This window comes from Helicoverpa zea, chromosome 5 (genome assembly GCF_022581195.2).
Source record: "Helicoverpa zea isolate HzStark_Cry1AcR chromosome 5, ilHelZeax1.1, whole genome shotgun sequence".
Lineage (NCBI taxonomy): Eukaryota > Metazoa > Arthropoda > Insecta > Lepidoptera > Noctuidae > Helicoverpa > Helicoverpa zea.
The window spans coordinates 2,882,899-2,898,463 of NC_061456.1; the positions used below are offsets into that span (position 1 = coordinate 2,882,899).

The 15,565-nt window shown below is 35.6% G+C and overlaps 1 protein-coding gene across 1 annotated transcript in view; it reads right to left on the reverse strand.

Annotated features, from left to right (window-relative positions):
- Positions 1-4,691: 4,691 nt before the first annotated feature.
- The window catches only part of LOC124630351, a 53,290-nt gene continuing 42,416 nt past the window's right edge, over positions 4,692-15,565 (reverse strand). The window contains exon 3 of the mRNA XM_047164216.1: positions 4,692-5,707. Within this exon, the coding sequence (XP_047020172.1) occupies positions 5,192-5,647 (456 nt within the window). The 5' untranslated portion in view covers positions 5,648-5,707 and the 3' untranslated portion in view covers positions 4,692-5,191. The remainder of the gene's footprint in view (positions 5,708-15,565) is intronic.

The following is a 15,565-nucleotide window of genomic DNA, read 5'->3' on the forward strand; positions in this document are numbered from 1 at the left end:
CATTTTTATTGTTATTTATGAATTTACTAAATATTAATTATATTTGAATTATTCAAATATTTATTGAGATGTTAGTATATTTATTTGACACTAAATATGTTTATTCTATTTTAGGTTTATTTACAAAGTTACATCTTTAAATTGAATGACATTACTTATTTGTTTTCGACTGGACTTGATTTTATTTCATAGTGACAATGCATAGCAAACGATAAGACACATAAGTTAGAAAAGACCGAATATTCACGAACTAAAAACGTTACTCGCTAGAAAATAAGTAACGTTTCGATACAATTTTAACTAAGAAATCGAGCGTCACAGAAACGAATAAACATCTAGTTTAAGTAAAAGACTTACATTACCTACATTTTCTCGTATTGGATGAATGCACTACCGTGCTATAAATATATTCTTTATATTAGGTAGGTACAGGTAGGCAGGCTGTGACAGAAAAGTCTTAGGGCAAAGATCATAAAGGCACGGGTTTTTTTCTAAATAACTTCTACAAATGAAGAATTTCTTCCTTAAAACGACTTACAAACTTTCGACTAAGTTTACCTTTAAGGGACTTTTTCGACTAAATTCCAACGTTCTTTTTTTTCCAAACGGGGGATTTTTTTTTACTTATAAGTTTGTATGGGGATTTTCTTGTAACCTTTTTTTAACTGTTTGATTTAGATGCTGCTGTAGACTTCCAGTTACATAAAATATATAAGGTTCTGGGGCAAGTGTGTGACATTATAGTTCGGCCATTCAGAGAATGCGTTCCTGACACGTCGCGATTGAACTGACGACGTAATAACATTCATTGATTATTGATATAATAATGTTGTTTTAATGCTCCTCAATTGTTAAAACGGTAAACAACCAGCAAAAATATTTTTATCGTAACTGCAACGCCATTGCAAAGTTACGTCGTCAGTTCAATCGCGACGTGTCAGGAACGCATTCTCTGAATGGCCGAACTATAACTACTTTCATTTTGGGATTTTAATAAGCTGCTAAAGGGGTTGGCATTTTTCTTAGTCTGACTTGACAGACTGACTTAACTATAGTGGACATTTCCTCTTTTTTGTGGACTTTATTTTTATTATAAAATTGTTTTTAAATATTTTTTGGGAGCTTAGGTAGTGTGAGACTAAACCTACGGACTGACCTTAAAATCCTAGAACACTCCTCTTTTTCTCCACATAAGTAGCTTTTATTATTTTATGAGTAACATGTCTTCTACATGTATGTTATTAGGTCCCTGATAGGTCCCCGACATAGGTAATGTTCGCCACGACAGCGTGGTTTTTTGTAATTTTACCAAAAGAACAATAATCTACTGAGTTTCTTGCCGGTTCTTCTCAGTCGATTGTAGGTTCCGAACCGGTGGTAGTATGTTAGGAAAAACAAAATGAAAGGTAAAAGAAAGAACCTGAATAATGTGAAATGAAATTGAAATGAATAAATAAATGAATTTTATTACCCTATCTGCTGTTTTATTTATTGTTTGTCATGCAAAGAGCCAATGGAAAATACGCGTAATCTCAAGTTATTTTTTATTTGAGTACTAAAATACTGAATTGCAATAAAAATATTTGTTTTTCATTGGCTCTTGTTTATGGAAGATACCTGACCTTACACAACACATAAGTATAAAATTATTCAGACATGACAACCTAAATTGTCTATTCAAAACATTTTTTAACATACACACAAACACTTTGAGTCTTGCCTGCATTGGCAATACTGGAGAAAAGCAAGCTGATGATCGTAAGTATGACAAACGTTGGTAAGTATCTAGGTACCTCTTTAGACCAAAATAATAATAAATGAATAGGAAAAGGGCCAAAGGCCAGACGATGGCCCGGTGCACTAACAACAAAAGGAAGCCCTATGTAGCTAAAGGAGACCCAATAAGATGAAATGAGGATCTGGATTGAAGATTCCTTTTTGTATTCGCTGTGAAGCGAAATGAGATTCAACAAGGAATTTAGTGAAAATTAGTAAAATAATGGAAATAAAAAATGGGCCCTCAATCCAAACGCACACTATGGATGGATAGCAGAACGCTGGTAGGCCATTATCTTTGATCTAATCTGCCTATGTCATGTGATATTATCAACGCTTTTTGCGGACTTAATATGACTACTGATCTAGTCCATGATCTAGTTTCAAAGGCAGACCTATTTATAGGAACAGTGGAAAAAAACTGTCTTGAGAGAAACATGTGATCAATATGGCTTCAATAAGTAGGCACAGACCATGTACATAGACGATGCTATTTACCTATAGATACTTTTTTTTCTTGACCTACATCAATCCACTCCTATGCGCATAAACAAATAGGTATGACTAAATAATTGGAGTCACCCACCTATGTAGAGAACTTACTCGATTGAATTAGAAAAATAGATAACCTGGCGTAGGTATTAGAAGGTTGGCCAATATTAGTCGATCCTAAATTATTGGAAAATTACGAAGTTATAGTTCTGAGGCTGCGGTTAAAACACTTTAAGGCGTAGGTGAATAACCGGCATAAAACTGAATACTTACGTCAAACTAAAGGCCGGGCGATATTCCACGCGTTAGGGTAAAGCCAATGCTAGACTTACATAAAATAGGATAATAAAGATTATGAGGACATCTTTGTACCTACATACAGTTTTCTCAATGATAAATTGCTAGAGACCGGTAACCTTCTGTATTTTACAGCATTAGTCTTGTAATACAAACCTACAGCGCCATCTAGTGTTAAAGCTTCAGAATCTGCGCCTGAAGGCACCTCACCTGAAAATGTCACAGTGACACGAAGCCTTCGTTGCCTTTTAGGCCAAATCCCATAGATTGTTGCATTTCAAACTGGAAGTATAGCTGTTAGGAATGATGAATGCCAGCTTTCCATGAAGATTTAAGAGACTAAATAGACTAGAAAAAGCACTAGCACGGAGTAAAATAGTGCTGCCGTCGTTTTGTTATTACATTTGCAAAGTGGCGCTCTCTATCTATACCCACAATCACCATCAATGTGGGTCAGTAGCGCCATCTATACTTTTCTTTGCATTTTCATCTAAACTTACAGTTGCACAGTAGCGCCATTTTCACATTGTACTAATTGGAGTGAAACTCTCAAGAGATGGCGCTGTAAGTCTCGGATTTATATAATTTACACTAGACTTTCTGGGGCCCGATTCTCCTAATTTTACTTAAGCGACATACGATTCATGTTCGACTCGATTCGACTGAGATCCAATCCCGACTCGATTACGATTGAAGCGTATGTGGCATTCCGCTATTTTTTCTTTGAAATAAACGTTTTTATCCTTTTCTGTCATGCAATAATGAATCATTTTGTCTGCAAATGATTTACGATTGCAAAATGATTGTACAGCAAACTACCGTATATACCAAAATCACCAAAATAGCAGACCAATCGCACACCAATCAAATGTCAATCGAATACGATTGGTCTTTTATTAGTAGCAGAATGCCCGATATGGTTAAAACTGCTATTGCGATCATATTGCGACTCGATTTCTATTCGATTTTGACATTATTAACTTAGGAGAATCGGGCCCCTGATTAAGCAGTTTTATTGAAAAGAGCAAAAGTTGAAAATATAACCAAACAGAAAAGTGTCTCAATGCATACTTAACAGCAGATTTAAGTATGGATACAGATGTTGAAACAAAATATGTTAATGTAATATTGTGTTTGATATAGAATCAAGACTTCTAGGCCAAGCAGTGGCAAAACACAACTCCTTGGTATTTTTGGGAATGGTGGTATTACTTAATGTTAAAATACATACTTATTTAAAAGCACTTTTAGCTGCGATTTTAGTTGTAGTTGTTATATGTTTTTGTATCACAAACATCATACTGAGCCTCAGTCGGCATAGCCTCAGCCTTATAATATTTGAACCTGCAGCTTCAAACCAGAGATTTTTAAGGGTTTTTGTCAAAAGTATTACGTACCTAAGACCTAATATAAGACCTCTCTAAGTAGTAGTAGTAAGTAAGTATACCTCCTTTGAGGTCTTTTATTAGGAAGGTACTGATATGTTTCATTTAATATCTACAGAATTGCTCTAAATGCATGTTGATGGACAAATTCATTGCCTGTTATAAAAATGCAGTCATAGATTGTTACTACATTTTTTTTTATACTTACGACAAAAACAATACAGTGCAACTATAATCCTGAGTCGACTTTAGTACATTGGTGATGTACCAGGTGAGCAATTAATACAAAATCAGATAGGTTGTGTGTAATTATATAGGTTGATAATGATGATGATGATGATGTCCTCCTAGCCGATTATCGGCTACGGCGGCTGTTCTCATGTAAGGAGATTAGCCAACTGCGCAGGACATATTATAGTGCACAAGCATTTGCGCAGACACAAGTGCACTCACTATTCCTTCACTCTCATAGCCCGATGGGACGGCAATCCGACACGACCGGAAAGAGATCAGGCGCAGGACCGACATTGACGTGCTCTCCGATGCACGGGTGTATCAATCACCAACTTCCAGGCTTCGGGCTGCTTTGTGAAAGTCTTCTAAAACCCACAAAGCGATTTCGGCCCGACTCGGGAATCGAACCCGAGACCTCGTGCTCAGCAGCCACACTTGCGACAACTAGACCAACGAGGCAGCTAAAGCTAAAGGTTGATAATATATATACAATAAAACACGCACAGATAAATGTGTAAAATTATTTATATTGCATTATAATAATTAAAAACTGTCACAACAAGGAATTGCCACGAGCCTACCTTACACAATCGCCACTTACGAAATACTTAGCCTAAGTTCACTTACACTTAACTTAGTCGACTTAACGTTACATCACATGTAGAACGAGATATCTTTTTTATAATAAGTAACAAAAGCCGAGGATACTTGTAACACTTCGCTCCGTTCCCACCGTAACTTAGAAGTAACTTAGCGCCGCGGCCAACCATCAAAATCTCTCATAAGCTTATAATATTTGACTCTATTATAACAACTAGAAGGATTCAAGCAATACAACGATAGATTATTATGCGTACAGATATAAAAATGTTATGTAAAGGTGATCAAAAAGTTTTTAAATACGCTTCAATATAGTGATCAAAAGTTTACAATAAATAGGTATTGATAAGCCGCGCGGTGTCAGTCGGCACGGAGCGAGGCGCTCTGTTCGGCGCTCGGCTCGGGTCTTATCTTTTGTTTTTGTTCTTCATGGTGAGACGCCGCCAGAAGCTGGTCTTCTCGGCCGGCGGCTGCTCCTCTCTCGCCTCCTCGCCCCGCGTCTCGCCTCGCAGGATGTCTAGGAACGTCGGGTCGTTCTTACGAACATTTTTCTCGATTTTAACAGCTTCCGCGCTTAACTCAGCCTTCAGTTTCTCAGGGCTCGTGTTCTCGACCTTAAACTCGTTAGGGTCTTCAACGAACGCCTGCTGAAGGTCACGCATAATCTTTTTCCTGATAGTCTTCTTCATACTGAGGTGTCTCTCTAGTGTTTTGACATCCCCGTTGGGGTACGTGCGGTAATCTTCCTTCTTTTTCTTGGACTTCTTTGTTTTATCGTCTGCGTCGTCAAATGTCTTGGCATCGTACTGCTGGTTGAGGCCGAAGATGTCCCGCAGGTGGGGGATGGCCCGCTCTGACGTCATGGTGACCGAAGGCGTTGCACCCGCCCGATGTGTGAGATCACAGACACCTCATCATGAGATCTGGAAATAGGAGAGAAATATAATTATTAAACAACATAATATAAATCATAAATCGTATTGTTCTGTTGATAGTTGTGAAGCCCAATGTGTCAATTGTCACAGAATGAGTAGTGTACGACTAGACAATAGACTACACCGCCCACGTTTTTGCTGAACAGATTTCTAGTCGCAGCATCGACCTAAGTATCGAGCACATCGCCTACTGAAATAATGAGTTGTCCCACTTCCCTTACCCAAGTGACATTTACTGGTACCTATAAGGTAGCATAATGTAGCATAGCAGACAATTGCCGCAGTCTAAATAATATAACGCGATCCGATACGTCTGTCAATTGTTTCCTAAACAATCAAACATCTACAGCAAATACGAGGAAACTAATTTGGTTGGAAATGTTTGAATACGAAATAGACTGTATATTCTCGACGTGTCCCCAAAATGTACTGTCGATTCCCTATTATTGTCTGAGTTATTTTCGTTGATAGAGATTGACAATTAGAAAATAGAAACGAGAAGAACAACAATATCGGATACGTAGACATTTTATTTGTCCTCACATAATGTATAAAACGTAGAAAATAATTCACGTTCTAAATAAAGGTAACCTATTCGATGTTGCTATCTGTGAAAACAAAAGCCTGTCGTCGAGTCGTATATTAAATTGTAGTATTGAACAAACTATCAATAATAAAGCACAGACACAACAGTTACTACTGCGGTAGCAGCGGATTCACAAAACGCCACATTAATATGACTTAACGCTTGCATTTTAGAAACTATCTAGCTGAACATTTTCGTGAAAGTGAATTTCTCAAATGTATTGCGGAGTCTGATATTCATACAGAGCAGTGTTTGTCTCTAACAATGGCTCCGACAGAGTCTGTGTACCGTAACAGATATACAGTCAGACTCGAGGGTAACAACTTCCCTCTTACTTGGACTTGCGAGCAAAAAAGCCGAGCCAAAGGTTTTTATTACGGTCAAGTTAGCGTAGATCAGACGGGATTAAGTGTGGGAGAAATCATGTGTGCAAGTTATTGATATTTTTGTTGCTGGAATAGTTGAATGATTATGAGATTCTTTATGTAAAAAAGCCGCACTGGTAAATATGCTGCAAGTTATGCTGCTTGAAAGAATGAGATAACGATTAGTGTTTTTTTTTCATTAGACACGAAACATTTCGAAAATTGTATTTCCGAAGATTATAACCGATGTAATTTCAACAGAAAGTAAAGGGTTTTCTCGAAGTTTTTAAACTAAGTTTCGTTAGTAAAGTTTTGCCGGCTACAGCTAAGTTCTGCGTAGTCCGTGGTGTAATTAAATTGAAACTTCCAAGTTCAGGCGATTTTCTTTCACCCTTCGACATAGTTTAAACTTTCCTGTCACGCGATAAATTGGTTAATTAAGTTACTATAGTTTAGACTTTAGGTACTCACTAAATGAACTTTTCTAATTACTACTATGGTTAATTTCAGTGGTAAAAAATTGAAATTTCACTGCAAATAAGACATTCTCAGTGCAGATATTTAAACGTCTAGACGTTAAATGCAACTAACTGCAGAATAAAAACCTACTTTTTATTTCCCTCTTAAAAGAATCATCAATTTCCTCAGCTCGTACAAGCTAGTTAGCTAAAACGTTGGCACGGAAGCGTTTTGCGTTCGCGTGTACATCCTCAGACTGCATTGTGTTCAGAATATAATATAGTGCGCTTGACTGCACTCCCGCTCTCTGCCAGGGCTGTCATATTGTCCTCGTCCCGTCTCAACTTTACGACACGCTTAGTTTTTGAGTTGGATTAAGTCAAAGTGGTACTGTCGTATGCTCTTTGTTTATTGTTTATGCTCGTAAGTAGCAGGAGTTATTGTCGTTAACATTTATGATTTGAATTTCAAAGGACATTAAACAGTAAGTCTGATTCATATCGTGGTTGTAGTCTGAATCAATTCTTGCGTAGAGTTTGTTTTATACATTTGATGAAGATGAAAAGTTTAAAAATATTCCTGAGGGAAATCAAATTGAAAAAGACCTAGATCTTTTTAATAACCAAGATGCCGCCAAGAGCGTCCCTTGACACCCAAAAACATGATACTTAAATGTAGAGCAAAAAGAAGAATTGCCAGCCCTGTCCTGTCGAACAATGCGAGACGTTTAGCGCCATTTCGTACATTTTCTAACATAATACGGAGCAGCTCTTCCACAAATTGTTCGCCGACGAAATGAAACACTTTCTTTACTTTCGTAGCTAATTGTGCCAAACTTCACCTGCGGAAATGCCTAAGAGATTGTTTGGAATCTCTGCTTGTTACACTAACATTAGGGCGTTAGCCTAAATGTTTGATTCTATAGGTATTTAGTTGAACCACTTCAAAAGGAAGTTCTGTTCTATATCATCGTCGGTGTATAAAGTTTCACTATTTTAAGAGTCATCGATGCGGGCCGGAATGTACTCGGATTCGAGATGAGATTCTGTTAATCGCTTATCTCAAGTTAGACTGAAAATGTGTTAACACTTACTTAGTTTAAATTGTAATTAAGTAGTATGTATTTAAATAGAGGTGGAAGCTGTACGATGATTAATTTAAATGTATGTATCGTTTTTATTCAACCATCATGACTCTGGGGATTCATTATAAGGCTACGCTTAGATTTAGAGAAAAGTTCTTGTAACTTAAAGATTACTAACGGGTAAAAGCAAGACCATGCAAGTATGTACCCTAGACCAAATAACAAACCAGTCTAAAATAAGTAGCAATACAACCAAAATGAGTATGTCAAGTTTACTGCCGGCACCCTAGCAATAAATCCATGGTTCGTCAATACATCTCGCTTACGGCAGTCGTAACAGCTGACATTAACATTGGCCGGGGTCACTGCACTTTACCTAACTCTAGCCACACATGATCGTGGGGCCGCCATCTTGTGCTGTGACGTCATCCACGCCGCTTACGATATTTTGTCGAGATTTGTTTAATTTTCGTTTTGTAATCCAAGTTTTTTAAGCACTGTTTTTGTTGTCTCATTGTTAAAATGTACTTATTTTTGTCTGGTTTAAATAATTTTTGTATGCTGTTGCGACATTAGAATGTTTTTTGTCGCTAGTTGGTCTTGACGGAAAACAAGAGGTACCTATAAGGTCATTGTAGCCAAAGATTCGTTAAAATAACTTAGTTTGGTAATAAGAACGAGTATGTATGTATACGGTTTTTAAAGTCCAGGACTAAATTTCCATTAGCATATTACCATCTCGAATTTTTACATCTAAGGGTTGCCTTTGAAAAATATTTGCAAAGCGGAAAATTCTCGGCAATGGGAACATAGACAGCTTTTGAAAATGTAATTTTTCATATTTGCAAAATTTTATAATACCTATTTGCTCAGTGGCTTCATTTTGTTTATGTTTTGAGAAACACCAAGATTGAGATAACGAGTTGTTTATCTTCAGTCAATTATCTAATTATGTTTATTTGGGCCACATGGAAGGTCTATGTCAACAAGAGGTTACATAAGTTTGTTAGAAAATGTTAGGAGCGCCACCTAAAAATGACCTATAAGTACTTAAACTTTCCTTACAATGATTCAACCGGAAAACAAGTTTAGTATGCGTAAACTGTCGTTCAAAAGTGAACAGAGCGTCAAGTTGTTGACTTTATTCGCGAACTAATCTCTGGTTAATCGGCAGTTACAATGCTCAGCAATTTACAACCGTCGCGTCGAGTAAACACGAATCGCTGACACGATTGTTACGCTATATTATGTAGGCCCGTAGGCAACTGGGCCACAGATTGTTTGCCGACAACCAGGGAACGCCATTTTGTCCGAATCAGATTTTTTAATTTATACGCTTCTGTTTTCATTCGACGTTCCAATTTTAAACGATGTTTTATTCCTTTTTAATTGAAATTGGAAGTTCGCTGCGGATTTTAAACCAGCAGGGTTTAAAATTATTTTTTTAATGGCGTAGAGCCATAAAGTTGGTTATTTTGAGTTCGCTTGTTGTTGTTTTCGAAGTAATGACCTCAACACACAAACAATATTTACATAAGGCGTCAGAATTTTATAGAGCAGATACTCTTTTGGAAAATAAAGGTTTTGTAGCACTTAGGTATTGTTATATAGAAAACTAAAGAAATAATAGCGTGAACTTTAACCATAAAAGTTTCTCTTAATTCTCCACAATTCTCTGAAACATGAAAGTGCATGAATTAGCAGATATTTAACTAACTTATGGTTTGCTAATAAAACTAATTGCCTAATTACACCGTCGGGTATGTCTGAGTTGTGACGTAATTAACTCTGTTTGCAATATTACTGGGCCGACTTACATATGCAATTTACTTTGACTTTACTCACACTAATGTAATTGTTGAACGGTGTCTATTATGTATGACGTTTGTTTGTAATTGGAACATTGAAAACTTTGGAGTAGGCACCTAGTTTAGCGCTAATTATGTTGTGTGAATTGTATCATGTGCAAAAATAAAATTTAAATAGTTTTACATAGGTAATCTTAGTGGATACCTCATTCTAATAAAATCAATGTCTTATTTTCATCGCAACTCCTAATATCTTTAAATCAACAAATATTGAATGATTTTCTTCTCGAGCCACGAAAAAAACTCATTCATTACACTTACATTATCATTTTCAGTGTCAACCAAAGACTTTATTGACTTCATGGTGTCAACGGACTGTTATGTTATGTAATAAACATTCTCTTTATACTTTAAAAACATAAACAGGCAAATACTCCTTAACATATAAAAGATTTTAAGAAACCACACAAAAGTATGGTTGTACTGAAATAGGACATGAAATATATAAGAAAGAATAAATCCGACTGCATTTCTAGACCGAAACTGAAGGCGAATGCCTGCACCGAGATAATAAAACGTCTCAAGCGAGAAAATCGCAAGACTGCAAGACCAGCCGTTTTACTTAAAACGTTCTATAAATGGAAAACGTATTCGGTATGTTTTAGACAATTTAGACGATCTTCCTTGCGGAGAAGAAAATCAACTTGAACTGAATATTATATTATGTCAAGCCATTCAATTGATAAAGGTAAGTACCTATCTCCTGCAAATCGGATAAGAGCTTGGCAGTTCCATAAGTTAAAAGAAAAGAGGTTCTAATTCAAACCTGTCAAACTTTTCATAAATCTGAAAAGCTCATTTGTTTGAAATGAAACCTTAACTTTTTGATTATCATCCTTGTTTCTGATTAGCGAGTTTTGTGGAGTATTCGCCAAGTTTCGACGGCTAACGAGATCATACTTAATTACTTTCTTGTTTTATAATTTGAGAGAAACGACACTAATAATTTGGAGCGTTGATTTTAAAATTAAATTCAGAGTTAACAGTGAGAGCAGCTATGGAAACAGCCCACAATGCCAAATATCGATCTTTTATTATAGAAATAAAATATGATATCTGTATCGAAAATACACGTTGCATTGTGACTTGCATGAACAACTTTTACGGCCTTGTGGGTTTTCACAGAAGTACAATATAAATATGTTTGTTTGCACAAGTGTAGCCGCATAATGCTGCGACTGTCCCAGACGAACTTATTAATTCTTTACAAATATTATAAGAGAACAAAGACAAAAGAGTGACGCGATACGCTGAAGGTGTTTTTGAAAAGAATATATGATATGGTATTTTATTTATGTCGATGCAAAAGTTCTAGATATCTATGACCGCTAAATGATTATGATGTCATATCGAAAAGTGGAAAAGTTATTTTCATGTATCATAAACTATGGTTTTCCTTAATGCAAATACATAAATAAAAATAAAAAAGGCTTTTATTTCTTACTACGAAGTAAATTTACAATTATAAGGAAAATAAAATAGTACCTATGCATGCGAAAACAGGTACATAAAATGATTTTTAAAGATATAGAAGAAGTGTAAATAAAAATATGAAGCAATTCTTCAAGAGTTTCTTTTGTAACTACAAACTGAGCAACAGTAATTCTCACGTTACAAACAGTATCGATAACATTGCGCAGAAAGCTGTCACTTTCTCACATGCCTTACAAAAACTTGTGAAACTATGTGACATTATCACTTATCAAACAAAGTACCAATCCAGCAGTTAGTTATTTATCTTGTTTAATTAATGTATTCACAGAGGAATGGCGGACCGTCGCGCCCTAATTGTCACACGCATTGCAGTGGCAACACTGGCTGGCGGGAAAATTGTGAAAATTACTTTTAATTTCGAATGCGATTTCAAATTGTAGATGAGAAAAAAGGTAAGGTTGATAGTGAAATAAGGTCATATACAAATGTGCAATAAAACATTTAGGTACACTCAGAATCATAACGGAATATAGATCCGTTTACATTATATTTTTAGGTAATATTGATTTCTTGTTAATCTGTTTTTAGATCAAATAAAATATAATGAGTTGGTTGTGACGCTAAATCTATAGACAGTTCTAGATAATTACGTATTTATTTATTTAGCTACTTATCAACATAGATATAATTGTCTTAGATAATATCATCTTACTTAATAATCTTGTCATACATATCAAGTGTCCCACCACAAATTGTTCATTGTCACCCTATTTTAATGACGTCAGTCAGCCCGCGCAGGAAGTTGCGTATACGCATCCAAATCACTTTTATTTCCTTTTTTGTAAATCGCGTTTGTTAATGCGCTTTGGATCGAATTCACTTTTTGTTTAATGAATTTTATTTTTTGTTTTATTTCAATATGAATATGAACACTTGATGTATGGAATGAAAAATTGCATTTTGCTTATTTCATTTTCCTTGCAATGCTGTTTGACCGGTTTCTTTGAGTCGTCATTAATGACTTCATGACTATGTAACGTTTAGCCTCGACGCTTGATTGGTTAGAAATTGTCTTAGCAGGAAAGTAAATTAACTTGAAAATCAATGACGAATTTGAAAAAATGAGAATACAATTATTTTTCTGCCTACTGACCGATGGTAGACCGAAAAATAGTCAGATGCAAGACACGTCATTTGGGAGTTCTTGACGATCCACATCAGTTTCAAAGTCTCTGGTAACAATCCAAAAACTATAGTCTAGGTACCTAAGCCTAACCTTCTCAAAAAAGACATACCTAACCCGCCTTTGCGTGATGCAGTGCATCATTTCACATGAAAAGCTACAACAACCCGAAATCTTACATTACCAATATTACCAAAGTGACTAACAACACATGCCACAAACAATTGTTTATAGCAACAACCCATTTAAAAGCTAACATCAAACTATTAACTATTAAAGTTTAACAACTAAACGTGTCTACAGAAGCTGTGACGATTCCCACGGGCTGTTGGATAATCGCGTTAAGTAACCAACACTCATTGAATTGCGTAAGTCAAGGCGACTCGTGTGAGTTGATCATGGGCACAATGCTTTTGTCAAATGGAGATAGTGGAAGCTGGTGTGACCTTCTGGGGTTTGAGATGTTAGTATTGTAGAATTATTAAGTTTTTGATATGATTTCTTTGGTTTGTTGCAGATTTTTCTGTGTTCTTCCAGACCAAAACACATTGGATGTTTGGTTTTTTAGGAGTGCTCGCTGTAATTTATAGATACTTGTAGGTACTTAACGTCCTGCATCCTTATTTGGATTGAAAATATGAAATTAAGAGTAGACAGTTACTTACTATATTTATAAAGTGCTTTAGTTTCGTCTGTGTAGCTGTTTATGATGTGTAGATTTGTAGAAGATGGACGAAAACATTCAAAATAATAAAACGACATCAATATGTATTCGAACGACTTTAGATTGGATCTTATGTATTTGGAATACATTAACTTTAATTTATGTGTATTATTTATTCATTAATCAATTATGCTGATGCTACCGGAGTTCATTAATACAAAATAAAAAACTTATCGTATCCAAATACATCTTAACATATCATAAAAGCTTTTGCCTGTCTTAAGACAGTGACTAATAATAAACTAAATAACACTCTCAACCTCCTTTTAAAAGAACTGTCAACAATGTCAAATGATTTTACAAATGGCCGCCGCGTCTGTCAGAGGCTTCCGAAAACTTAGCATTATGGTAATGGCATTGTCAAAGTAATTTCAATGGAACTGGTTGATTTAAATTAATGGGTTGTTTGTTTGGACATTAATTAACGCGTGGGTGAAGTAATGTTTCGGGCAGATGGTGCCTGAATGGATGGCCGACCATTTGCGTGCGGTCGTTCGGTAGGTTTAACTCCAGATATTCCGAGCGAGAAATGCTCGTTCATGGAATTTTGAATTTCAAGTAGGTAGGTATATTAATAAAAATTTTAACAGCTTTAAAAAATAATATCGACTTTATTCATATTGATATACCAAAAAAATTATCAACCAATTTCAGAACTTATAACGATCTAGCTAAATGATACAAATCCTGTTTTAAGCATAGATTTGGGGCATTTTGGTTGGATCAATGTTATTTTTAATACTTCTTACATATAATTCAGCTTCTGAAGTGACTAATTCTGGCTTGTCATACAACTACCATTAGGCAAGTAACTTTAAGCATTAAGCAAAACGCTTTATAACAGTCCCGTTAACAGGACAATAGTGAATCACAATAATATAACAAATTACAATTCATATATGCGTACCAATTTCGCAGACTCAAACAATAGCGTCCGGAAAACCTGTAATTTGCATCAGAATCTAATTCGCCTAAACAATTCGTACGACGAAGATCGGTGCAACCTTGCAGTGTTGCCACACAAAAAAAATAATGAATATGAAAAAAGAGATCTGATAACAAAATTAACTGTTGTACGTCAGCTGTTAATTACTGTTTTGTTATTATGTGCCAATGATACTATACGTTTGTGTTTACGACTTTGTGTCAAGGGTTTATGGCGTTTTTATGAACAATTAGAATTATTTCCTTGGACTGTTTGGTTTGATAATGATGCAGCGGCAGAGACTTGCTGAATGATATTTTAACAACTTGTGCTGAAGAGGTAGTTAACCAGGGGTTCATGAGCCTGACGAAGCCATATTTAGCCATTTTAATAAAGCCCCAATTTAATGCTAAATGGGCTAGAAGATGTATTTTATGTGACACGTACACTTAAAGTCAAAAAATAATATAGACAGAAAAATGTCGCCGCAACAAAACATTACGTTAAAAGCCTTATCCCATGTATCATCTATGAAATTGGTTTAAAAATAAGTAATTACCTATGCTGTACAATGCTGACGCCTCAGCCTAGCGTCAAACAGAGCTAGTTTCAAAACAAATTACTAAGGATGATAACAAACAATTAGTGCTTGACAACGGGCTGTCACGCGTTACAATGTAATTAGCAAATAGGTAATACACATGAATAATATTTATGTCAAGTTAAGTAAAATTTCCCTTTCTATTAAATAATGTGAGGTGTGGAATTTCACATTAATTCATACTAACTGTTTCGTTTTAGAATGACACTGAATTTATGTCCTAGATCTGATTTTATTTTAATCTTAACAACATTTAGGTTTGAACTTGGCCTATACACACTACGGCGCGGCGTAGATAGGTATCTTCGGATTATGCAAGATACTTATAAAAATGTGGCATATTTGCATAATCAGTTTTACATTTCTATTGGATATTGAAATTGGGGTCAGATTCCAATAATTTAATTCGGCCTACTTAGCACTATGAAATTAACTATCAATAATTTTGTAGTCTTTTTTTATCAGATCGCCAGCCCTAGACGACCGCAGGCATCCTGCTTGTCCCACTTCTAGTCTGATCTGATTTGCAGATTTCAAAACATCCGATTAACACTAAAACTGTAGACGTGAGCAATTTTCGTGTTATTGTTACGAAATTCCTAGGCAGGTAAAACTAG